At 45.2% G+C, this 26,387-nt stretch overlaps 1 protein-coding gene across 5 annotated transcripts in view; it reads left to right on the plus strand.

Annotated features, from left to right (window-relative positions):
* Positions 1–11,256, plus strand: part of LOC124010999 (catenin alpha-1) — a 233,760-nt gene extending 222,504 nt beyond the window's left edge. For 4 of the 5 annotated variants that reach the window (XM_046323885.1, XM_046323884.1, XM_046323887.1 and 1 more), the window contains 4 exons: positions 3,863–3,997; positions 9,330–9,359; positions 10,013–10,225; positions 10,793–11,256. In XM_046323885.1, coding sequence (XP_046179841.1) covers positions 3,863–3,997; positions 9,330–9,359; positions 10,013–10,225; positions 10,793–10,870 — 456 coding nt within the window. In that variant the 3' untranslated portion in view covers positions 10,871–11,256. The remainder of the gene's footprint in view (positions 1–3,862; positions 3,998–9,329; positions 9,360–10,012; positions 10,226–10,792) is intronic. The other variant, XM_046323886.1, reaches the window with a different exon arrangement.
* Positions 11,257–26,387: the final 15,131 nt, after the last annotated feature.

Below are 26,387 nucleotides of genomic sequence, written 5' to 3' on the forward strand. Positions count from 1 at the left end.
CTGTATACAGTAACAGTAGGAACATGGGCCTGTATACAGTAACAGTAGGAACATGGGCCCGTTTACAGTAACAGTAGGAACATGGGCCCGTTTACAGTAACAGTAGGAACATGGGCCCGTATACAGTAACAGTAGGAACATGGGCCTGTATACAGTAACAGTAGGAACATGGGCCTGTATACAGTAACATTAAAACTTCTTAAGGGAAGACCCCTTATTTTCAATTTCCTCCTAAAATGACATACCCAAATCTAAAAGCCTATACCCAGTGTACTTTATCTCAGTGATGTATACTGACGAACCAAGTGTACTTTATCTCAGTGATGTATACTGACAGACCCAGTGTACTATATATATATATATATATATATGAGTTCACTATTCTTAAAATCCACTCTGTAGGGAATATAGTGCCATTTTGGATTTTAACTCTAGACATGGTATCCGTCCTCCCACTCCTTGTTTGTGCTCTTCCGACGGGAATAGTGGTTATTTATCCACTGTCATTTCTTTGTCTGCAAAACATGTACTTATGCTAATTTCAGAGCAACATTTTTTTTCCATTTGTCAGTTTAGAAGCAGGTGAGCAGGAGGGAAGTTAAGTTAGCAGAGGGCTCTCAGAAAGACCTGGCAATGCTTCTGAAGAGAGAAAAGAGGGAGAGGAAGGATAGGAGCGCAAGGACAGGGAGGAGAGAGGAAGGAGGTCATAGAATGGAGGGAGGGCGTAGGAGGGGAGGGCGTAGGAGGGGAGGGCGTAGGAGGGAAGGGCGTAGGAGGGGAGGGCGTAGGAGGAGAGGGCGTAGGAGGAGGAAGGTAGATGGATGGAAGAGAGGGAGAGGGAGGAGGAAGGTAGATGGATGGAAGAGAGGGAGCGGAGGAGGAAGGTAGATGGATGGAGGAGAGGGAGCGGAGGAGGAAGGTAGATGGAGGAGGAGGATGGAGGAGAGGGAGAGGGAGAGGAGGAGGAGGAAGGTAGATGGATGAAGGGAGGGAGGAGAGTAAGTAATACCCTGTTCAAGCTGAGACCAGCCATCACATGGTGCATTGCGGTGTCTGCTGTTTCCTGTTTAGCCAACCGTGATAATAGAACACAGAAACAAAACTATTATATATATTTTTTTTTTACAAAAGTGAAATGTTTCCAATGTGGGATTGTAAAATGGCATTGTAACTATGTTGTAGGCCTAAGTCAGCAAACAATGTGTCAACACAGAAACAGTTCTCTCCTGAACTTACCACTTAGTTTTGTCCCACCACTACCTTTACCACAACTACTACCATTACCACTACAACCATTACTATCACTGCCACCACCACTACCACTACAACCATTACTTTCACTGCCACCACCATTACCACTACAACCATTACTATCACTGCCACCACCATTACCACTACAACCATTACTATCACTGCCACCACCATTACCACTAGAACCATTACTATCACTGCCACCACCATTACCACTACAACCATTACTATCACTGCCACCACCATTACCACTACAACCATTACTATCACTGCCACCACCATTACCACTAGAACCATTACTATTACTGCCACTGCCACTACAACGATTACTATTACTGCCACTGCCACTACAACGATTACTATTACTGCCACTACCACGATTACTATTACTGCCACCACCACTACCTTTACCACCACCACAACCATTACTATTACTGCCACCACCACTACCTTTACCACCACCACTACCCTTACCACTACAACCATTACTATCACTGCCACCACCATTACCACTACAACCATTACTAATACTGCCACCACCACTACCTTTACCACAACTACTACCATTACCACTACAACGATTACTATCACTGCCACCACCACTACCACTACAACCATTACTATCACTGCCACCACCATTACCACTACAACCATTACTATCACTGCCACCACCATTACTATCACTGCCACCACCATTACCACTACAACCATTACTATCACTGCCACCACCACTACCTTTACCACCACCACTACCATTACCACTACAACCATTACTATCACTGCCACCACCATTACCACTACAACCATTACTAATACTGCCACCACCACTACCTTTATCACAACTACTACCATTACCACTACAACCATTACTATCACTGCCACCACCATTACCACTACAACCATTACTATCAATGCCACCACCATTACCACTACAACCATTACTATCAATGCCACCACCATTACCACTACAACCATTACTATCACTGCCACCACCATTACCACTACAACCATTACTATCACTGCCACCACCATTACCACTACAACCATTACTATCACTGCCACCACCATTACCACTACAACCATTACTATCACTGCCACCACCATTACCACTACAACCATTACTATCACTGCCACCACCACTACCACTACAACCATTACTATCACTGCCACCACCATTACTACTACAACCATTACTATCACTGCCACCACCACTACCACTACAACCATTACTATCACAGCCACCACCACTACCACTACAACCACTACCATTACCACTACAACCATTACTATCACTGCCACCACCACTACCACTACAACCATTACTATCACTGCCACCACCATTACCACTACAACCATTACTATCACTGCCACCACCATTACCACTATAACCATTACTATCACTGCCACCACCATTACCACTACAACCATTACTATCACTGCCACCACCATTACCACTACAACCATTACTATCACTGCCACCACCATTACCACTACAACCATTACTATCACTGCCACCACCATTACTATCACTGCCACCACCATTACCACTACAACCATTACTATCACTGCCACCACCATTACCACTACAACCATTACTATCAATGCCACCACTACCACCACAGACTGCCTTTATGTCCTAGTCTAACCCTCTCTCTCTGTCTCTCTCTGTCTCTCTCTCTCTCTCGGTCTCTCCAGTGTCCAGACTGCCTTTATATCCTAGTCTAACCCTCTCTCTCTCTGTCTCTCCAGTGTCCAGACTCTGCCTGTATGTTCTAGTCTAACCCCATCTCTCTCTCTCGGTCTCTCCAGTGTCCAGACTGCCTTTATGTCCTAGTCTAACCCCATCTCTCTCTCTCTCTCGGTCTCTCCAGTGTCCAGACTACCTTTATGTCCTAGTCTAACCCTCTCTCTCTCTCTCTCTCTCTCTCTCTCTCTCGGTCTCTCCAGTGTCCAGACTGCCTTTATGTCCTAGTCTAACCCTCTCTCTCTCTGTCTCTCCAGTGTCCAGACTCTGCCTGTATGTTCTAGTCTAACCCCATCTCTCTCTCTCGGTCTCTCCAGTGTCCAGACTGCCTTTATGTCCTAGTCTAACCCTCTCTCTCTCTCTCTCTCTCTCTCTCTGTCTCTCTCTCTCTCGGTCTCTCTCTGTCTCTCTCTCTCTCGGTCTCTCCAGTGTCCAGACTGCCTTTATGTCCTAATCTAACCCCATCTCTCTCTCTCTCTCGGTCTCTCCAGTGTCCAGACTGCCTTTATGTCCTAGTCTAACCCTCTCTCTCTGTCTGTCTCTCTCTCTCTCGTTCTCTCCAGTGTCCAGACTGCCTTTATGTCCTAGTCTAACCCTCTCTCTCTCTGTCTCTCCAGTGTCCAGACTCTGCCTGTATGTTCTAGTCTAACCCCATCTCTCTCTCTCGGTCTCTCCAGTGTCCAGACTGCCTTTATGTCCTAGTCTAACCCTCTCTCTCTGTCTCTCTCTCTGTCTCTCCAGTGTCCAGACTGCCTTTATGTCCTAGTCTAACCCTCTCTCTCTCTCTCTCTCTCTCTCGGTCTCTCCAGTGTCCAGACTGCCTGTATGTCCTAGTCTAACCCCATCTCTCTCTCTCGGTCTCTCCAGTGTCCAGACTCGGCCTGTAAGCAGGACCTGTTGGCCTACCTGCAGCGTATTGCTCTGTACTGCCACCAGCTCAACATCTGTAGTAAGGTCAAAGCAGAGGTCCAGAACCTGGGAGGAGAGCTCGTGGTCTCTGGGGTAAGAACTGATGTGCTTTGTTACTAACACTTTACATGTGTAGTCTAGTGGTTAGAGCCAGGTAAGTCTCTTAAGAGTTTTGCACACCTGGATTGTACATTATTTGCACATTATTATTTTTTTAAATTCTTCGACCTCCGTCAAGTTGCTTGTTGATCATTGCTTGACAGCCATTTTCAAGTCTTGCCATAGATAGTCAAGCCAATTTAAGTCAAAACTATAACTAGGCCACTGGAACATTCAATGTCGTCTTGGTAAGCAACAGTGTATATTTGGCCTTGTGTTTTAGGTTGTTGTCCTGCTGAAAGGAAGTGTTTGTTGGAAAGCAGACTGCCTGTGCTTAAATCTATTGTTTATTTTCATCCTAAACAACTCCCCAATCCTTAATGCTGATGAGCATACCCATAACATGATGCAGCCACCACCATTCTTATGAAGTGGAACTCTGTTGGATTTGCCCTATACATTACACTAGGGTTTCAGGACATAAAGTTAATTTCTTTGTCAATTTTGTTTTTGCAGTTTTACTTTAGTGCCTTCCTGCAAACAGGATGCATGTTTTGAAATGTTTTCTGATTCAGCCTCGGTTTTCTCCTATCACAGCCATTAACCTCTTAACTGTTTTTTTAATAATATATTTATATTTTGTACCTCCCTTTTCTCCCCAATTTCGTGATATTCATTTACGATCTTGTCTCATCGCTGTAACTCCCCAACGGGATCGGAGAGGTGAAGGTCCAGTCATGTGTCTTAACACCCACTCGATTGAACGCTAGGAAACACAGATCAACTGACGACCAAGTCAGCTTGCAGGTGCCCGATTAACCTGGACGCTAGGAGACACCGATCAACTGACGACCAAGTCAGCTTGCAGGTGCCCGATTAACCTGGACGCTAGGAGACACCGATCAACTGACGACCAAGTCAGCTTGCAGACCCGTCACAAGGAGTCATTAGAGCGCGATGAGCCAAGTAAAGCGCCCCCGGCCAAACCCTCCCCTAACCTGGACGACACTGGGCCAATTGTGCTATCTATCGGACTCCCGGTCACTGCTGGTTGTGATACGAGTACCAGGCTTTGATGGCACTGCAACACTGCGATTCAGTGCCTTAAACTGCTGCACTGCTCGGGACTGTTTACTCTTAACTGTTTTAGTCATTATTGGCCTCATGGTGAAATTCCCGAGTGGTTTTCTTCCTCTCCGGCAGCTGAGTTGGGTTTGATGCCTGTATATCTTTATAGTGACTGGGTGCATTGATACACCATCCAAAGTAGAATTAATAACTTCACCATGCTCAAAGGGATATTCAAGGTCTGCTTTTTCCTAATTTTTACCCCTCTACCAATGAGTGCCCTTCTTTGTGAGGCCTTGGAAAACCTCCCTGGTCTTTGTGGTTGAATCTGTTTGATATTCACTGCTCGCCTGAGGGACCTTACAGATAATTGTATGTCTAGGGTACACGGATTAAGTAGTTGTTAAACACTATTATTGCGTACAGAGTGAGTCCATGCAACTTATTATGTGAGTTAAGCACATTTTTACTCCTGAACTTATTTCGGCTTGTAATAACAACGGGGTTGAATACATATTGACTCAAGACATTTCAGCTTTTCATTTTTTAAATTATTTATTGTTACTTACACTATACATACATGTGGCCAACTGTGTTACGAACACTACATGCTGTGTAGTCTAGCTGTACACTGTGTTAATAACACTACATGCTGTGTAGTCTAGCTTTACACTGTGTTAATTACACTATACATGCTGTGTAGTCTAGCTTTACACTGTGTTAATTACACTATACATGCTGTGTAGTCTAGCTTTACACTGTGTTAATAACACTACATGCTGTGTAGTCTAGCTTTACACTGTGTTAATAACACTACATGCTGTGTAGTCTAGCTTTACACTGTGTTAATAACACTACATGCTGTGTAGTCTAGCTTTACACTGTGTTAATTACACTATACATGCTGTGTAGTCTAGCTTTACACTGTGTTAATTACACTATACATGCTCTGTAGTCTAGCTTTACACTGTGTTAATTACACTATACGTGCTGTGTAGTCTAGCTTTACACTGTGTTAATAACACTATACATGCTGTGTAGTCTAGCTTTACACTGTGTTAATAACACTACATGCTGTGTAGTCTAGCTTTACACTGTGTTACGAACACTATACATGCTGTGTAGTCTAGCTTTACACTGTGATACTAACACTACATGCTGTGTCCTGGTTCTAGAGCCGCTGACCGCGGTACACGCATAACAGTAGGCATGGGTTCAAATCCCACCCGGGGCTCTTCTGACTCGCACCTGGCCTTCTCTCTACTGTTCCATCTGTTTTAGAGAACTGTGTGTGAGAATTAACGCTGATTGATAAGAAATGGCTACCACTTTGATCTGCCTTGTTAGCCTGGGAAATGGGTAACGCATTGATCTGCCTTGTTAGCCTGGGAAATGGGAAACCGATTGATCTGCCTTGTTAGCCTGGGAAATGGGTAACGCATTAATCTGCCTGGGAAATGGGTCACGCACTGATCTGCCTTGTTAGCCTGGGAAATGGGTAACGCATTGATCTGCCTTGTTAGCCTGGGAAATGGGAAACCCATTATTGTAATTAATTTTGCCAAATTGCTAACTACCTGGTACCAAATTATCAATAAAGAACACTGTAAATTAAGTGGGAACCGATACATTCATTTTAAAAATTATTATCACGTTAGATAACCTACCATGTAAATGTGCTCCAATACAAAACATCTAACTTCCATCTACATTAGTCTAGCTTTCAGTAACCTCATGGTAACCTAGGGGTTCATCTACATTCTGTTACCTCATGGTAACCTAGGGGTTCATCTACATTCTCTTACCTCATGGTAACCTAGGGGTTCATCTACATTCTGTTACCTCATAGTAACCTAGGGGTTCATCTACATTCTGTTACCTCATGGTAACCTAGGGGTTCATCTACATTCTGTTACCTCATAGTAACCTAGGGGTTCATCTACATTCTGTTACCTCATAGTAACCTAGGGGTTCATCTACATTCTGTTACCTCATGGTAACCTAGGGGTTCATCTACATTCTCTTACCTCATGGTAACCTAGGGGTTCATCTACATTCTCTTACCTCATGGTAACCTAGGGGTTCATCTACATTCCGTTACCTCATGGTAACCTAGGGGTTCATCTACATTCTGTTACCTCATGGTAACCTAGGAAAATGTTCCAAATGGCACCCTATTTCGTATATAGTGCCCCTCTTTTGACCAGAGCCCATACTACTGTGGTCTAAAGTAGTGTACTACATGGGGAATAGGGCTCTGGTCTATAGTAGTGCACTATATAGGGAATAGGGCTCTGGTCTAAAGTAGTGCACTACATAGGGAATAGGGGGCCATTTGTGTCGGTGTGTTAAAGTAGACAGTCTGACCTTTTTTGAAACAACTCAACATTTAATAACGAAGGTAATATTTTCACCTAGATTTCCTTCCTTGATATGAGAAGTCATATCTCTGGTCTAAAGTAGTGTACTACATAGGGAATAGGGCTCTGGTCTAAAGTAGTGTACTACATAGGGAATAGGGGGCCATTTGTGTCGGTGTGTTAAAGTAGACAGTCTGACCTTTTTTGAAACAACTCAACATTTAATAACGAAGGTAATATTTTCACCTAGATTTCCTTCCTTGATATGAGAAGTCATATCTCTGGTCTAAAGTAGTGTACTACATAGGGAATAGGGCTCTGGTCTAAAGTAGTGCACTATATAGGGAATAGGGCTCTGGTCTATAGTAGTGTACTATATAGGGAATAGGGCTCTGGTCTATAGTAGTGTACTACATAGGGAATAGGGCTCTGGTCTATAGTAGTGTACTACATAGGGAATAGGGCTCTGGTCTATAGTAGTGTACTACATAGGGAATAGGGTGCCACTTACATTTACATTTAAGTCATTTAGCAGACGCTCAACCCAACCAAACTGAACAAATATCTTTTACTCTTTAGTGAGTCATATATATATATTTTTTAAATACAAGTTTCATCCTCCTTTCAGTTATAAATTTGCTCTGAATTTATCCACAGGTTGCTTTTGTCAATTTCAAAGCAAAACTGTAATTTAATCTTTCCTGGCCTCATTGAATAGCTGAATTTAAACTTAATAACCCAATAAATAGCTTCCCATTAACTAATGATTTACAGCCGGTGTTTGATGCAGAATAAATAAATAAGATGAAAGAAATAATAACAGTATTATAAAAGTCCCAAACGACACCCTATTCTCTGTAGTGACACCACTACTTTTTGACCAGGGCTCATAGGGCTCTGGTTAAAAGTAGTGCACTAAATAGAAAATAGGGTGTCATTTTGGACACAAACATTTTATATAAAGGCTTCCCTTTTTTCTTTTTCCTGTTTTCTTGTTAAGAGACTAGTGTCCCAAAATACCGTCACTTCTCCCAGTAGTTTAATTACTGGCTTAAAGGAATACCTCGGGATGTTGGCCATTTTTATGCCTCTGCACCTTGTAGAGTCCGTTCCCCGATTTTTAATTGAGGCTGTTCTGAGGGCAAAATATGTATGGAATTAGGTACCATTTGGAGCACAACCCTGGTACTGTTCATACCCTGTTCACCACATTGTCAATCTGCTGCATGTTATTCAGTTATACCCTGTTCACCACATGGTCAATCTGCTGCATGGTATACCCTGTTCACCACATGGTCAATCTGCTGCATGTTATGCCCTGTTCACCACATGGTCAATCTGCTGCATGTTATTCAGTTATACCCTGTTCACCACATGGTCAATCTGCTGCATGGTATACCCTGTTCACCACATGGTCAATCTGCTGCATGGTATACCCAGTTCACCACATGGTCAATCTGCTGCATGTTATTCAGTTATACCCTGTTCACCACATGGTCAATCTGCTGCATGTTATTCAGTTATACCCTGTTCACCACATGGTCAATCTGCTGCATGGTATACCCTGTTCACCACATGGTCAATCTGCTGCATGGTATACCCAGTTCACCACATGGTCAATCTGCTGCATGTTATTCAGTTATACCCTGTTCACCACATGGTCAATCTGCTGCATGTTATTCAGTTATACCCTGTTCACCACATGGTCAATCTGCTGCATGTTATTCAGTTATACCCTGTTCACCACATGGTCAATCTGCTGGATGTACAACAGTCACCCGGCTGCGACCTTGTCCTGCTCTGAAACCTTTACCCCGAGGCTCCATCATGTTGCACTTGACTTCTACAGTTCCAACTATTAACATTCAAGTTCCCTCTCTCCCTTTTCCCTTTTACAGGAGGTTTCCCAAGCATTCCTAGAGAGCCAGGTATTCCCAACCTTCAGATACAGTACAGTAACACTCAGGCTGCAGCCCAAACACCAACCTATTCCCTATTATAGTTGCACTACTTTTGACCCAGAGCCTTAGGCCTTCTTGACCTATGTGCCCTAGTCAAAAGTAGTGCACTATATAGGGAATAGGAGGCCATTGGGGATGTAGCCTGAGACATTGGCTAAAGCCAGACACATAGGATCATATGAACTCGGTGTCCCTCTGATCAGTGAGGGTGGTGGTGGGAAACATGACAGGTGGAAATACAGGTTGTCTCTAACTGCTGATCTGGGGTCAGATATAATGTGCTCCCAAATTGCACCCTAATGCCGATAATAGTGCACTACTTTTCACCACGGGTCATTTGGGATGCATCTATATGTTTCTACTGTATAATGTTCCCAAAGTTATCCTGGGAGATAGTTATCTGATCCTGGAGCTGTGGTTTAAGAGGACAACTTCTACCTCAAGCACTGGCTAACCTTGTCTCCTCTCTATCCCCCCCCCCCTACCTCTCCCCTCCCTTCCTTCCTCCCTTGTCTCCTCTCTATCCCCCCCCCCACCTCTCCCCTCCCTTCCTTCCTCCCTTGTCTCCTCTCTATCTCCTCCCCTCCCTTCCCTATTTCCTCCCTCCCTCCTCCCACCAGGTGGACAGTGCCATGTCTCTGATCCAGGCAGCTAAGAACCTGATGAATACGGTGGTGTCCACGGTCAAGGCGAGCTACGTGGCCTCCACTAAGTACCAGAAGTCCATGGCCATGCAGTCCCTCAACATGCCTGCTATCTCCTGGAAGATGAAAGCCCCAGAGAAGAAACCTCTGGTCAAGAGAGAGAAACAGGAAGATGGATCCAACAACAAGGTAATGTGAATCAAGTTAAATCTCCTCTAAACTGGTCACCCCCCCCCCTTCCCCCCACAGGTAAATTGACTGAGAACATATTCTCATCAACGACCTGGGAAATAGTTGCAGGGGAGAGAAGGGGGATGAATGAGCCAATTAGAAGCTGGGGGATGATTAAGTGACCGTGAGGGCCAGATTGGGAATTTAGCCAGGACACCGGGGTTAACACCCCTACTCTTACGATAAGTACCATGGGATTTTTAGTGACCACAGAGAGTCAGGACACCCGTTTAATGTCCCATCTGAAAGACGGCACCTTACACAGGCCAGTGTCAATCACAATCACTGCCCTGGGGGCATTGGGATATTTTATTTTAGACCATAGGAAAGAGTGCCTCCTATTGGCCTTCCAGCACCACTTCCAGCAGCATCTGTTCTCCTATCCAGGGACTGACCAGGACCGACCCTGCTTAGCTTCAGAGGCAAACCAACCGTTAGATACAGGGTTTTATGCTGCTGGATTTAATGATGCAGGACACATTTCTGTGAGAACATACAATAAAATATTATCATCTCTTCTCTTAGGTCAAGAGGTCATCCCACAAGAAACACATCAACCCTGTCCAGGCCCTCAGCGAGTTCAAAGCCATGGATAGCATCTAGAGATGGAGCAGGCAGTCAGTCAGTGTGGTGAGAGGAGATGGAGCAGGCAGTCAGTCAGTGTGGTGAGAGGTGGAGGAGCTAGAAGGTTGAGATGCTGATGGAGCTGGCTAGATCAACTGTAATGTGTAGACGGTTGGAGCTTCTTTTTTTAAACTAGTCAAAAAAAGAAAGGGTGCATTTTTTTTTTCGGTGGAGGGGCGGGGTGAATGCATTTCTTATTTCCTTCCCTGGCCTAGTCAGCTGTCTAGTTTGATGTGGTGTTGCTATGCAGGCTCGCTAAGGTTGAACACTACACACACACACACACACACACACACACACACACACACACACACACACACACACACACACACACACACACACACACACACACACACACACACACACAGAGGCCCTTAAGCTCACTCTTTCTCTACCAGTCTCTTTGTTTTCATTCAAACAACTGCATTCTGATAAAGTCTCTAGCCTCCTGTATAACTTCTCTACTGGAAAATAAGGTGATAAGGTCTCTACTGGAAAATAAGGTGATTTGGGTGGGTGGGTGGGTGGGGGGGGGCAGCAGCAACTAGACCAAGTAAAGGGCATTTCTATTTCATTTGATTTTATTCCAGTGTTGGTATAAGATGGGTGGATTTCATTGATATTGTAAAAATCTAATTCTGTTCAAACAAATTATTTTGACCCTTGACCCTCTTATTTGAACCCCCCCGACCCCAACCTGTGACGCGAGATCCCCTGTGTATTTTTATACAATGTCTTTCTACCATGTTTTATGATTGCGTGGATGGTGGGGAGGGTGTTGGAATGGTATTTCCGCTATGTGTCGTATATGATATGATACGGTATACGATGATACGGCAGATCAGATGAGGCCTTTCCACCCAATGCAAACACATCTATCACTTTATTACTCTTGACTCAAGCAATAACTGGAGAGCATTTGGAAATTTATCTTTTCTCCATGGAGGTTTTTTTTGATAAATGTTTTAGTTTTAGCTTTTTGATTTAAAAAAATATATAAAATAAAAGAGAAATTGATTATTTTTTTTCATTCTCAATGTATTCTCTGCTTATCTAATAAAAGTTTGATATTATCGTGTCGTTAGCACTTTATACTTAATTATAAACTGAATAAATGTTTTATTTCCCCCTGTTGTTAACCAGGTTATAAAGAGTAATCTGAATGAGGTCTTGTTGTTAACCAGGTTATAAAGAGTAATCTGAATGAGGTCTTGTTGTTAACCAGGTTATAAAGAGTAATCTGAATGAGGTCTTGTTGTTAACCAGGTGAATGAGGTCTTGCATGCCTCGCTGGATGCAGCAAAGCTAATAGAGAGAAGGGAATCATTCTCTCCCAGCCTTCTGGTTTAATACGTAACACTAGCCCAGGGGGCTACAGACACACACACACACACACACACACACACACACACACACACACACACACACACACACACACACACACACACACACACACACACACACACACACACACACACACACACACAGTCAGTGAGTGAGACTCATTAAATTAGCTGACATACACACTCTGTGTGTGTGATAGGTCACAGTGAGGCTGTGGAGGGGGTCTGGGGATCAGACAGGGCTGTGGAGGGGGTCTGGGGATCAGACAGGGCTGTGGAGGGGGTCTGGGGATCAGACAGGGCTGTGGAGGGGGTCTGGGGATCAGACAGGGCTGTGGAGGGGGTCTGGGGATCAGACAGGGCTGTGGAGGGGGTCTGGGGATCAGACAGGGCTGTGGAGGCTTGAAGAGTTATGTTCACCAGGGCTTCCAGGCCCCATTGACTCTCAATGAGACCACCGTGCATCTTAAATGCCACCCTAAACCCTCTTCCCTATATAGTGCACTACTTCTGAGCAGGACTTTATAGGGATTGTCATTTGGGCCACAGCCCAGTGGCTAAGCAGCCAGATAGTCTGATCATTATTCCTCCTCCTAGCTCTGCTCCTGAGAAGGGAGGAGGAAGAAGAGAGGTGGGAGGAAGAGAGAACTAGCGAGAAGCTTTTTCCCCATGAATTAGTTAAAGCAGTGAAGGCAATGTGGAAGTGTTAGCTGTGATGTTAGCTTGTGGTTCCATCAGCGTTAGACTACTCCGTATCCCAAATGGCATCCTATTCACTTTATATTGCACTACTGGAACCTGGTTTTAAAAAATAGTGTGCTTTTTAGTGAATAGGGTGCCATTTGGGATCATATAATAGCTCAGTAAAGTATGCAAGGATGGTGGGTAGTGCAGTGGGTTTATTTCTTTGAACCAGGGCCACTTTGGGTCTTCATGTTGCGAGGCAGGTCACTAAGGGTTACGACAGATGGACAGATTCATTTCTGTTTTAGGTTCTTTTGAGTGTAACGTTGGGCTGTGTGGTGTGATATTTGGACTGTGTAGTTCAGAGTTTAGTTTTAGTTAGGTTTAGACGGACTCTTCTCATAACAATTTCATTTTGTGATGAGAGAATAAAGCGGACTCCCAAATTCCACCCTATTCCATATATGGTGCACTACATTGGACCCCCACCCCCAGGGAATAGTATTATTTTGCATTAGGAGTTATGGTAACATTCCCATAGGACTCTGGTCAAAAGTAGTGCACTACATTCTAGAGGTCGACCGATTAATCGGAATGGCCGATTTTTTAATTTGGGCCGATTTCAAGTTTTCAATAACAATCGGAAATCTGTCATTTTGGACGCCGATTAAAACAGATAAAATGTTTTACACCTTTATTTAACCTTTATTTAAGTCAGTTAAGAACATTCTTATTTTCAATGAAGGCCTAGAAACAGTGGGTTAACTGGTCTAGGAACAGTGGGTTAACTGGTCTAGGAACAGTGGGTTAACTGGTCTAGGAACAGTGGGTTAACTGGTCTAGGAACAGTGGGTTAACTGGTCTAGGAACAGTGGGTTAACTGGTCTAGGAACAGTGGGTTAACTGGTCTAGGAACAGTGGGTTAACTGGTCTAGGAGCAGTGGGTTAACTGGTCTAGGAGCAGTGGGTTAACTGGTCTAGGAGCTGTGGGTTAACTGGTCTAGGAGCAGTGGGTTAACTGGTCTAGGAACAGTGGGTTAACTGGTCTAGGAACAGTGGGTTAACTGGCCTAGGAACAGTGGGTTAACTGGCCTAGGAACAGTGGGTTAACTGGCCTAGGAACAGTGGGTTAACTGGCCTAGGAACAGTGGGTTAACTGGCCTAGGAACAGTGGGTTAACTGGCCTAGGAACAGTGGGTTAACTGGCCTAGGAACAGTGGGTTAACTGGCCTAGGAACAGTGGGTTAACTGGCCTAGGAACAGTGGGTTAACTGGCCTAGGAACAGTGGGTTAACTGGCCTAGGAACAGTGGGTTAACTGGCCTAGGAACAGTGGGTTAACTGGTCTAGGAACAGTGGGTTAACTGGCCTAGGAACAGTGGGTTAACTGCTCTAGGAACAGTGGGTTAACTGGTCTAGGAACAGTGGGTTAACTGGCCTAGGAACAGTGGGTTAACTGGCCTAGGAACAGTGGGTTAACTGGCCTAGGAACAGTGGGTTAACTGGCCTAGGAACAGTGGGTTAACTGGCCTAGGAACAGTGGGTTAACTGGCCTAGGAACAGTGGGTTAACTGGCCTAGGAACAGTGGGTTAACTGGCCTAGGAACAGTGGGTTAACTGGCCTAGGAACAGTGGGTTAACTGGCCTAGGAACAGTGGGTTAACTGGCCTAGGAACAGTGGGTTAACTGGCCTAGGAACAGTGGGTTAACTGCTCTAGGAACAGTGGGTTAACTGGTCTAGGAACAGTGGGTTAACTGGTCTAGGAACAGTGGGTTAACTGGTCTAGGAACAGTGGGTTAACTGGTCTAGGAACAGTGGGTTAACTGGTCTAGGAACAGTGGGTTAACTGGTCTAGGAACAGTGGGTTAACTGGTCTAGGAACAGTGGGTTAACTGGCCTAGGAGCAGTGGGTTAACTGGCCTAGGAACAGTGGGTTAACTGGCCTAGGAACAGTGGGTTAACTGGCCTAGGAACAGTGGGTTAACTGGCCTAGGAACAGTGGGTTAACTGGTCTAGGAACAGTGGGTTAACTGGTCTAGGAACAGTGGGTTAACTGGTCTAGGAACAGTGGGGTAACTGGTCTAGGAACAGTGGGGTAACTGGTCTAGGAACAGTGGGGTAACTGGTCTAGGAACAGTGGGGTAACTGGTCTAGGAACAGTGGGGTAACTGGCCTAGGAACAGTGGGGTAACTGGCCTAGGAACAGTGGGGTAACTGGCCTAGGAACAGTGGGGTAACTGGCCTAGGAGCAGTGGGTTAACTGGTCTAGGAGCAGTGGGTTAACTGCCTTGTTGAGGGGCAGAACGGCAGATTTTTACCTTGTTCAGCTCAGAGATTCAATGTTGCAACCTTATGGTTAACTAGTCCCAACGCTCTATCCACCTGCCTCACGATGAGCCTGCCTGTTACGCGCATGCAGTAAGAAGCCAAGGTAAGTTGCTAGCTAGCATTAAACTTAATCAATCATAATCACTAGTTATAACTACACATGGTTGATGATATTACTAGTTTATCTATTACTAGTTTATCGATGCAGTGCGCATTCGTGAAAAAGGACTGTCGCTGCTCCACCGTGTACCTAACCATAAACATCAATGCCTTTCTTAAAATCAACACACAGAAGTGTATCATTTTTAAACCTGCATATTTAGCTAAAGGAAATCCAGGTTAGCAGGCAATATTAACCAGGTGAAATTGTGTCACTTCTCTTGCGTTCATTGCACGCAGAGTCAGGGTATATGCAACAGTTTGGGCCGCCTGGCTCATTGCGAACTAATTTTCCAGAATTGTACGTAATTATGACATAACATTGAAGGTTGTGCAATGTAACAGGTATATTTAGACTGATGGATGCCACCCGTTAGATAAATACGGAACGGTCCCGTATTTCACTGAAAGAATAAACGTCTTGTTTTCGAGATGATAGTTTCCGGATTCGGCCATATTAATGACCTAAGGCTCGTATTTCTGTGTGTTATTATGTTATAATTAAGTCTACGATTTGATAGAGCAGTCTGACTGAGCGGTGGTAGGCACCATTAGGCTCATAAGCATTCATTCAAACAGCACTTTCGTGTATTTTGCCAGCAGCTCTGCCTTTTATGACTTCAAGCCTATCAACTCCCTGAGATTGGGCTGGTGTAACGATGTGAAATGGCTGGCTAGTTAGTGGGGTGCGCGCTAATAGCGTTTCAAACGTCACTCGCTCAGACTTGGAGTAGTTGTTCCCCTTGCTCTGCATGGGTAACGCTGCTTCGAGGGTGGCTGTTGTCGTTGTTTTCCTGGTTCGAGCCCAGGTAGGAGTGAGGAGAGGGACAGAAGCAACACTGTTACACTGGCAATACTAAAGTGCCAATAAGAACATCCAATAGTCAAAGGTTATATAAAATACAAATCGTATAGAGAGAAATAGTCCTATAATTCCTATAATAACTACAACTTAAAACTTCTTACCTGGGAATATTGAAGACTCATGTTAAAAGGAACCACCAGCTTTCATATGTTCTCATGCTCATTCTGAGCAAGGACCTGAAACTTTAGCTTTCTTACATGGCACATATTGCACTTTTACTTTCTTCTCCAACACTTTGTTTTTGCATAATTTAAACCAAATTGAACATGTTTCATTATTTATTTGAGGCTAAATTGATTTTATTGATGTATTATATTAAGTTAAAATAAGTGTTCATTCAGTATTGTTGTAATTGTCATTATTACAAATAAATCGGCATCAGCTTTTTTTGTCCTCCAATCTGTATCGCTATCGAAATATCATAATCGGTCGACCTCTACTACATTCCCATGGGGCTCTGGTCAAAAGTAGTGCACTACATTCCCATGGGGCTCTGGTCAAAAGTAGTGCACTACATTCCCATGGGGCTCTGGTCAAAAGTAGTGCACTACATTCCCATGGGGCTCTGGTCAAAAGTAGTGCACTACATTCCCATGGGGCTCTGGTCAAAAGTAGTGCACTACATTCCCATGGGGCTCTGGTCAAAAGTAGTACACTACATTCCCATGGGGCTCTGGTCAAAAGTAGTGCACTACATTCCCATGGGGCTCTGGTCAAAAGTAGTGCACTACATGGGGGAATAGGGTGCCATTTGGCATTTAGTCTTCTCTACAATTGTGTTCAGGTATCTCTTGATTTGATGATTATGTGTCTCTAGTCTCTGTCACTTAATGACTTGAAATAAAATCAGGATTCTTTCCTGTATGTCTACAACACTCCTATCTAATGGTATGTCACATGGTCCGAACACAACAGGTGTAGTAGACCTTACCGTGAAATGCTGACTTACAAGCCCTTAACCAACCATGCAGTTCAAGAAATAGAGTTAAGAAAACATTTACCAAATAAACTAAAGTAAAAAATAATAAAAAGTAACATAACAATAACAAGACTATATACAGGGGGTACCGGTACAGAGTCAATGTGGAGGCTATATACAGGGGTACCGGTACAGAGTCAATGTGGAGGCTATATACAGGGGTACCGGTACAGAGTCAATGTGGAGGCTATATACAGGGGATACCAGTACAGAGTCGATGTGGAGGCTATATACAGGGTATTACGGTACAGAGTCAATGTGGAGACTATATACAGGGGGTACCGGTACAGAGTCAATGTGGAGACTATATACAGGGTGTTATGGTACAGAGTCAATGTGGAGGCTATATACAGGGTGTTACGGTACAGAGTCAATGTGGCAACATCCCAATTTCCACGTCATCATACCACTAATGATACATGGTCAATACTGTACATTTATTTAGGATAGAATACATTCTGAATACTGTACGGTCGTGGCCAATAGTTTTGAGAATGACACAACTATTTATTTCCACAAAGTCTGCTGCCTCAGTGTCTTTAGATATTTTTGTCAGATGTTACTATGGAATACTGAAGTATAATTACAAGAATTTCAAAAGTGTCAAAGGCTTTTATTGACAATTACATGAAGTTGATGCAAAGAGTCAATATTTGCTGTGTTGATCCTTCTTTTTCAAGACCTCTGCAATCCACCCTGGCATACTGTCAGTAAACTTCTGGGCCACATCCTGACTGATGGCAGCCCATTCTTGCATAAGCAAGTCAATGTGGAGGCTATATACAGGGGGTACCGGTACAGAGTCAATGTGGAGACTATATACAGGGGGTACCAGTACAGAGTCAATGTGGAGACTATATACAGGGTGTTACGGTACAGAGTCAATGTGGAGACTATATACAGGGGGTACCGGTACAGAGTCAATGTGGAGACTATATACAGGGTGTTACGGTACAGAGTCAAAGTGTAGGCTATATACAGGGTGTTACGGTACAGAGTCAATGTGGAGGCTATATACAGGGTGTTACGGTACAGAGTCAATGTGGAGGCTATATACAGGGTGTTACGGTACAGAGTCAATGTGGAGGCTATATACAGGGGGTACCGGTCCAGAGTCAATGTGGAGGCTATATACAGGGGGTACCTGTCCAGAGTCAATGTGGAGGCTATATACAGGGGGTACCGGTACAGAGTCAATGTGGAGACTATATACAGGGTGTTATGGTACAGAGTCAATGTGGAGGCTATATACAGGGGGTACCGGTACAGAGTCAATGTGGAGGCTATATACAGGGGGTACCGGTACAGAGTCAATGTGGAGGCTATATACAGGGTGTTACGGTACAGAGTCAATGTGGAGGCTATATACAGGGTGTTACGGTACAGAGTCAATGTGGAGGCTATATACAGGGGGTACCGGTACAGAGTCAATGTGGAGGCTATATACAGGGGGTACCGGTACAGAGTCAATGTGGAGGCTATATACAGGGCGTACCGGTACAGAGTCAATGTGGAGACTATATACAGGGGGTACCGGTACAGAGTCAATGTGGAGGCTATATACAGGGCGTACCGGTACAGAGTCAATGTGGAGACTATATACAGGGGGTACCGGTACAGAGTCAGTGTGGAGACTATATACAGGGGGTACCGGTACAGAGTCAATGTGGAGGCTATATACAGGGGGTACCAGTACAGAGTCAATGTGGAGGCTATATACAGGGTGTTACGGTACAGAGTCAATGTGGAGGCTATACACAGGGTGTTACGGTACAGAGTCAATGTGGAGGCTATATACAGGGTGTTACGGTACAGAGTCAATGTGGAGGCTATATACAGGGGGTACGGTACAGAGTCAATGTGGAGACTATATACAGGGGGTACCGGTACAGAGTCAATGTGGAGGCTATATACAGGGGGTACCAGTACAGAGTCAATGTGGAGGCTATATACAGGGTGTTACGGTACAGAGTCAATGTGGAGGCTATATACAGGGTGTTACGGTACAGAGTCAATGTGGAGACTATATACAGGGGGTACCGGTACAGAGTCAATGTGGAGACTATATACAGGGGGTACCGGTACAGAGTCAATGTGGAGACTATATACAGGGGGTACCAGTACAGAGTCAATGTGGAGGCTATATACAGGGTGTTACGGTACAGAGTCAATGTGGAGGCTATATACAGGGTGTTACGGTACAGAGTCAATGTGGAGGCTATATACAGGGGGTACCGGTACAGAGTCAATGTGGAGGCTATATACAGGGTGTTACGGTACAGAGTCAATGTGGAGGCTATATACAGGGTGTTACGGTACAGAGTCAATGTGGAGGCTATATACAGGGTGTTACGGTACAGAGTCAATGTGGAGGCTATATACAGGGGGTACCGGTACAGAGTCAATGTGGAGGCTATATACAGGGGGTACCGGTACAGAGTCAATGTGGAGGCTATATACAGGGTGTTACGGTACAGAGTCAATGTGGAGGCTATATACAGGGTGTTACGGTACAGAGTCAATGTGGAGGCTATATACAGGGGGTACCGGTACAGAGTCAATGTGGAGGCTATATACAGGGTGTTACGGTACAGAGTCAATGTGGAGGCTATACACAGGGTGTTACGGTACAGAGTCAATGTGGAGGCTATATACAGGGTGTTACGGTACAGAGTCAATGTGGAGGCTATATACAGGGGGTACGGTACAGAGTCAATGTGGAGACTATATACAGGGTGTTACGGTACAGAGTCAATGTGGAGGCTATATACAGGGTGTTACGGTACAGAGTCAATGTGGAGGCTATATACAGGGTGTTACGGTACAGAGTCAATGTGGAGGCTATATACAGGGTGTTACGGTACAGAGTCAATGTGGAGGCTATATACAGGGGGTACCGGTACAGAGTCAATGTGGAGGCTATATACAGGGGGTACCGGTACAGAGTCAATGTGGAGGCTATATACAGGGTATTACGGTACAGAGTCAATGTGGAGGCTATATACAGGGTGTTACGGTACAGAGTCAATGTGGAGACTATATACAGGGGGTACCGGTACAGAGTCAATGTGGAGACTATATACAGGGTGTTATGGTACAGAGTCAATGTGGAGGCTATATACAGGGTGTTATGGTACAGAGTCAATGTGGAGGCTATATACAGGGTGTTATGGTACAGAGTCAATGTGGAGACTATATACATGGTGTTATGGTACAGAGTCAATGTGGAGGCTATATACAGGGTGTTATGGTACAGAGTCAATGTGGAGGCTATATACAGGGTGTTACGGTACAGAGTCAATGTGGAGGCTATATACAGGGGGTACCGGTACAGAGTCAATGTGGAGGCTATATACAGGGGGTACCGGTACAGAGTCAATGTGGAGACTATATACAGGGGGTACCAGTACAGAGTCAATGTGGAGACTATATACAGGGTGTTACGGTACAGAGTCAATGTGGAGACTATATACAGGGGGTACCGGTACAGAGTCAATGTGGAGACTATATACAGGGTGTTACGGTACAGAGTCAAAGTGTAGGCTATATACAGGGTGTTACGGTACAGAGTCAATGTGGAGGCTATATACAGGGTATTACGGTACAGAGTCAATGTGGAGGCTATATACAGGGTGTTACGGTACAGAGTCAATGTGGAGACTATATACAGGGGGTACCGGTACAGAGTCAATGTGGAGACTATATACAGGGTGTTATGGTACAGAGTCAATGTGGAGGCTATATACAGGGTGTTATGGTACAGAGTCAATGTGGAGGCTATATACAGGGTGTTATGGTACAGAGTCAATGTGGAGACTATATACATGGTGTTATGGTACAGAGTCAATGTGGAGGCTATATACAGGGTGTTATGGTACAGAGTCAATGTGGAGGCTATATACAGGGTGTTACGGTACAGAGTCAATGTGGAGGCTATATACAGGGGGTACCGGTACAGAGTCAATGTGGAGGCTATATACAGGGGGTACCGGTACAGAGTCAATGTGGAGGCTATACACAGGGTGTTACGGTACAGAGTCAATGTGGAGGCTATATACAGGGTGTTACGGTACAGAGTCAATGTGGAGGCTATATACAGGGGGTACGGTACAGAGTCAATGTGGAGACTATATACAGGGTGTTACGGTACAGAGTCAATGTGGAGGCTATATACAGGGTGTTACGGTACAGAGTCAATGTGGAGGCTATATACAGGGTGTTACGGTACAGAGTCAATGTGGAGGCTATATACAGGGTGTTACGGTACAGAGTCAATGTGGAGGCTATATACAGGGGGTACCGGTACAGAGTCAATGTGGAGGCTATATACAGGGTGTTACGGTACAGAGTCAATGTGGAGGCTATATACAGGGGGTACCGGTACAGAGTCAATGTGGAGGCTATATACAGGGTATTACGGTACAGAGTCAATGTGGAGGCTATATACAGGGTGTTACGGTACAGAGTCAATGTGGAGACTATATACAGGGGGTACCGGTACAGAGTCAATGTGGAGACTATATACAGGGTGTTATGGTACAGAGTCAATGTGGAGGCTATATACAGGGTGTTATGGTACAGAGTCAATGTGGAGGCTATATACAGGGTGTTATGGTACAGAGTCAATGTGGAGACTATATACATGGTGTTATGGTACAGAGTCAATGTGGAGGCTATATACAGGGTGTTATGGTACAGAGTCAATGTGGAGGCTATATACAGGGTGTTACGGTACAGAGTCAATGTGGAGGCTATATACAGGGGGTACCGGTACAGAGTCAATGTGGAGGCTATATACAGGGGGTACCGGTACAGAGTCAATGTGGAGACTATATACAGGGGGTACCAGTACAGAGTCAATGTGGAGACTATATACAGGGTGTTACGGTACAGAGTCAATGTGGAGACTATATACAGGGGGTACCGGTACAGAGTCAATGTGGAGACTATATACAGGGTGTTACGGTACAGAGTCAAAGTGTAGGCTATATACAGGGTGTTACGGTACAGAGTCAATGTGGAGGCTATATACAGGGTGTTACGGTACAGAGTCAATGTGGAGGCTATATACAGGGTGTTACGGTACAGAGTCAATGTGGAGGCTATATACAGGGGGTACTGGTCCAGAGTCAATGTGGAGGCTATATACAGGGGGTACCTGTCCAGAGTCAATGTGGAGGCTATATACAGGGGGTACCGGTACAGAGTCAATGTGGAGACTATATACAGGGTGTTACGGTACAGAGTCAATGTGGAGGCTATATACAGGGGGTACCGGTACAGAGTCAATGTGGAGGCTATATACATGGTGTTATGGTACAGAGTCAATGTGGAGGCTATATACAGGGTGTTATGGTACAGAGTCAATGTGGAGGCTATATACAGGGTGTTACGGTACAGAGTCAAAGTGTAGGCTATATACAGGGTGTTACGGTACAGAGTCAATGTGGAGGCTATATACAGGGTGTTACGGTACAGAGTCAATGTGGAGGCTATATACAGGGTGTTACGGTACAGAGTCAATGTGGAGGCTATATACAGGGGGTACCGGTCCAGAGTCAATGTGGAGGCTATATACAGGGGGTACCTGTCCAGAGTCAATGTGGAGGCTATATACAGGGGGTACCGGTACAGAGTCAATGTGGAGACTATATACAGGGTGTTACGGTACAGAGTCAATGTGGAGGCTATATACAGGGTGTTACGGTACAGAGTCAATGTGGAGGCTATACACAGGGTGTTACGGTACAGAGTCAATGTGGAGGCTATATACAGGGTGTTACGGTACAGAGTCAATGTGGAGGCTATATACAGGGGGTACGGTACAGAGTCAATGTGGAGACTATATACAGGGTGTTACGGTACAGAGTCAATGTGGAGGCTATATACAGGGTGTTACGGTACAGAGTCAATGTGGAGGCTATATACAGGGTATTACGGTACAGAGTCAATGTGGAGGCTATATACAGGGTGTTACGGTACAGAGTCAATGTGGAGACTATATACAGGGGGTACCGGTACAGAGTCAATGTGGAGACTATATACAGGGTGTTATGGTACAGAGTCAATGTGGAGGCTATATACAGGGTGTTACGGTACAGAGTCAATGTAGAGGCTATATACAGGGTGTTATGGTACAGAGTCAATGTGGAGACTATATACATGGTGTTATGGTACAGAGTCAATGTGGAGGCTATATACAGGGTGTTATGGTACAGAGTCAATGTGGAGGCTATATACAGGGTGTTACGGTACAGAGTCAATGTGGAGGCTATATACAGGGGGTACCGGTACAGAGTCAATGTGGAGGCTATATACAGGGGGTACCGGTACAGAGTCAATGTGGAGACTATATACAGGGGGTACCAGTACAGAGTCAATGTGGAGACTATATACAGGGTGTTACGGTACAGAGTCAATGTGGAGACTATATACAGGGGGTACCGGTACAGAGTCAATGTGGAGACTATATACAGGGTGTTACGGTACAGAGTCAAAGTGTAGGCTATATACAGGGTGTTACGGTACAGAGTCAATGTGGAGGCTATATACAGGGTGTTACGGTACAGAGTCAATGTGGAGGCTATATACAGGGTGTTACGGTACAGAGTCAATGTGGAGGCTATATACAGGGGGTACCGGTCCAGAGTCAATGTGGAGGCTATATACAGGGGGTACCTGTCCAGAGTCAATGTGGAGGCTATATACAGGGGGTACCGGTACAGAGTCAATGTGGAGACTATATACAGGGTGTTACGGTACAGAGTCAATGTGGAGACTGTATACAGGGGGTACCGGTACAGAGTCAATGTGGAGGCTATATACAGGGGGGTACCGGTACAGAGTCAATGTGGAGGCTATATACAGGGGGTACCGGTACAGAGTCAATGTGGAGGCTATATACAGGGTGTTACGGTACAGAGTCAATGTGGAGGCTATATACAGGGTGTTACGGTACAGAGTCAATGTGGAGACTATATACAGGGTGTTACGGTACAGAGTCAATGTGGAGGCTATATACAGGGGGTACCGGTACAGAGTCAATGTGGAGACTATATACAGGGGGTACCGGTACAGAGTCAATGTGGAGGCTATATACAGGGGGTACCGGTACAGAGTCAATGTGGAGGCTATATACAGGGGGTACCGGTACAGAGTCAACGTGGAGGCTATATACAGGGGTACCGGTACAGAGTCAACGTGGAGGCTATATACAGGGGGTACCGGTACAGAGTCAACGTGGAGGCTATATACAGGGGGCACCGGTACAGAGTCAAAGTGTAGGCTATATACAGGGTATTACGGTACAGAGTCAATGTGGAGGCTATATACAGGGTATTACGGTACAGAGTCAATGTGGAGACTATATACAGGGGGTACCGGTACAGAGTCAATGTGGAGGCTATATACAGGGGGTACCGGTACAGAGTCAATGTGGAGGCTATATACAGGGGGTACCAGTACAGAGTCAACGTGGAGGCTATATACAGGGGGTACCGGTACAGAGTCAACGTGGAGGCTATATACAGGGGGTGCCAGTACAGAGTCAATGTGGAGGCTATATACAGGGTATTACGGTACAGAGTCAATGTGGAGGCTATATACAGGGTGTTACGGTACAGAGTCAATGTGGAGGCTATATACAGGGTGTTACGGTACAGAGTCAATGTGGAGACTATATACAGGGTGTTACGGTACAGAGTCAATGTGGAGGCTATATACAGGGGGTACCGGTACAGAGTCAATGTGGAGACTATATACAGGGGGTACCGGTACAGAGTCAATGTGGAGGCTATATACAGGGGTACCGGTACAGAGTCAATGTGGAGGCTATATACAGGGGGTACCAGTACAGAGTCAACGTGGAGGCTATATACAGGGGGTACCGGTACAGAGTCAACGTGGAGGCTATATACAGGGGGTGCCAGTACAGAGTCAACGTGGAGGCTATATACAGGGGGTACCGGTACAGAGTCAATGTGGAGGCTATATACAGGGGGTACCAGTACAGAGTCAACGTGGAGGCTATATACAGGGGGTACCGGTACAGAGTCAATGTGGAGGCTATATACAGGGGGTACCAGTACAGAGTCAATGTAGAGGCTATATACAGGGGGCACCGGTACCGAGTCGGTGTGTGAGGGGTACAAGTTAGTTGAGGTCATTTGTACATGTCGGTAGGGGTGAAGTGACTTTGCATCGATAATAAACAGCGAGTAGAAGCAGTGTAAAAACAAATGGGGGGGTCAATGTAAATAGTACGGGTGGCCATTTTGATTCATTCTAATGCAATTGTATGGCTTGGAGGTAGAAGCTGTTCAGGAGCCTTTCGGTCATCTGCTACTCCTTGCGTGCCTACCCTTACCACCTGCTGCCCTATATACATAGACATGGAATCACTGGTCACTTGAATAATGTTTACATACAGTTTGATTCCACTACTGTTCCATCGATGTGGATAGGGGGGTGTTCCCTCTGCTGTTTCCTGAAGTCCACAATCATCTCCTTAGTTTTGTTGACGTTGAGTGTGAGGTTAACGTCAACAGGAAGTACAGTACCCAGTTGCACAGGGCGGGGTCGAGACCCAGGGTCTCGAGCTTGATGACGAGCTTGGAGGGCACTATGGTGTTAAATGCCGAGCTGTAGTCGATGAACAGCATTCTCACATAGGTATTCCTCTTGTCCAGATGCGTTAGGGCAGTGTGCAGTGTGGTTGAGATTGCATCGTCTGTGGACAGTAGTGGAGAGGGTAGTAAGTTTTAAGTTCCTCGGCGTACACATCACAGACAAACTGAATTGGTCCACCCACACAGACAGCATCGTGAAGAAGGCGCAGCAGCGCCTCTTCAACCTCAGGAGGCTGAAGAAATTTGGCTTATCACCAAAAGCACTCACAAACTTCTACAGATGCACAATCGAGAGCATCCTGGCGGGCTGTATCACCGCCTGGTACGGCAACTGCTCCGCCCACAACCGTAAGGCTCTCCAGAGGGTAGTGAGGTCTGCACAACGCATCACCAGGGGCAAACTACCTGCCCTCCAGGACACCTACACCACCCGATGTTACAGGAAGGCCATAAAGATCATCAAGGACAACAACCACCAGAGCCACTGTCTGTTCACCCCGCTATCATCCAG

Source organism: Oncorhynchus gorbuscha, linkage group LG23 (genome assembly GCF_021184085.1).
Source record: "Oncorhynchus gorbuscha isolate QuinsamMale2020 ecotype Even-year linkage group LG23, OgorEven_v1.0, whole genome shotgun sequence".
Classification (NCBI taxonomy): domain Eukaryota; kingdom Metazoa; phylum Chordata; class Actinopteri; order Salmoniformes; family Salmonidae; genus Oncorhynchus; species Oncorhynchus gorbuscha.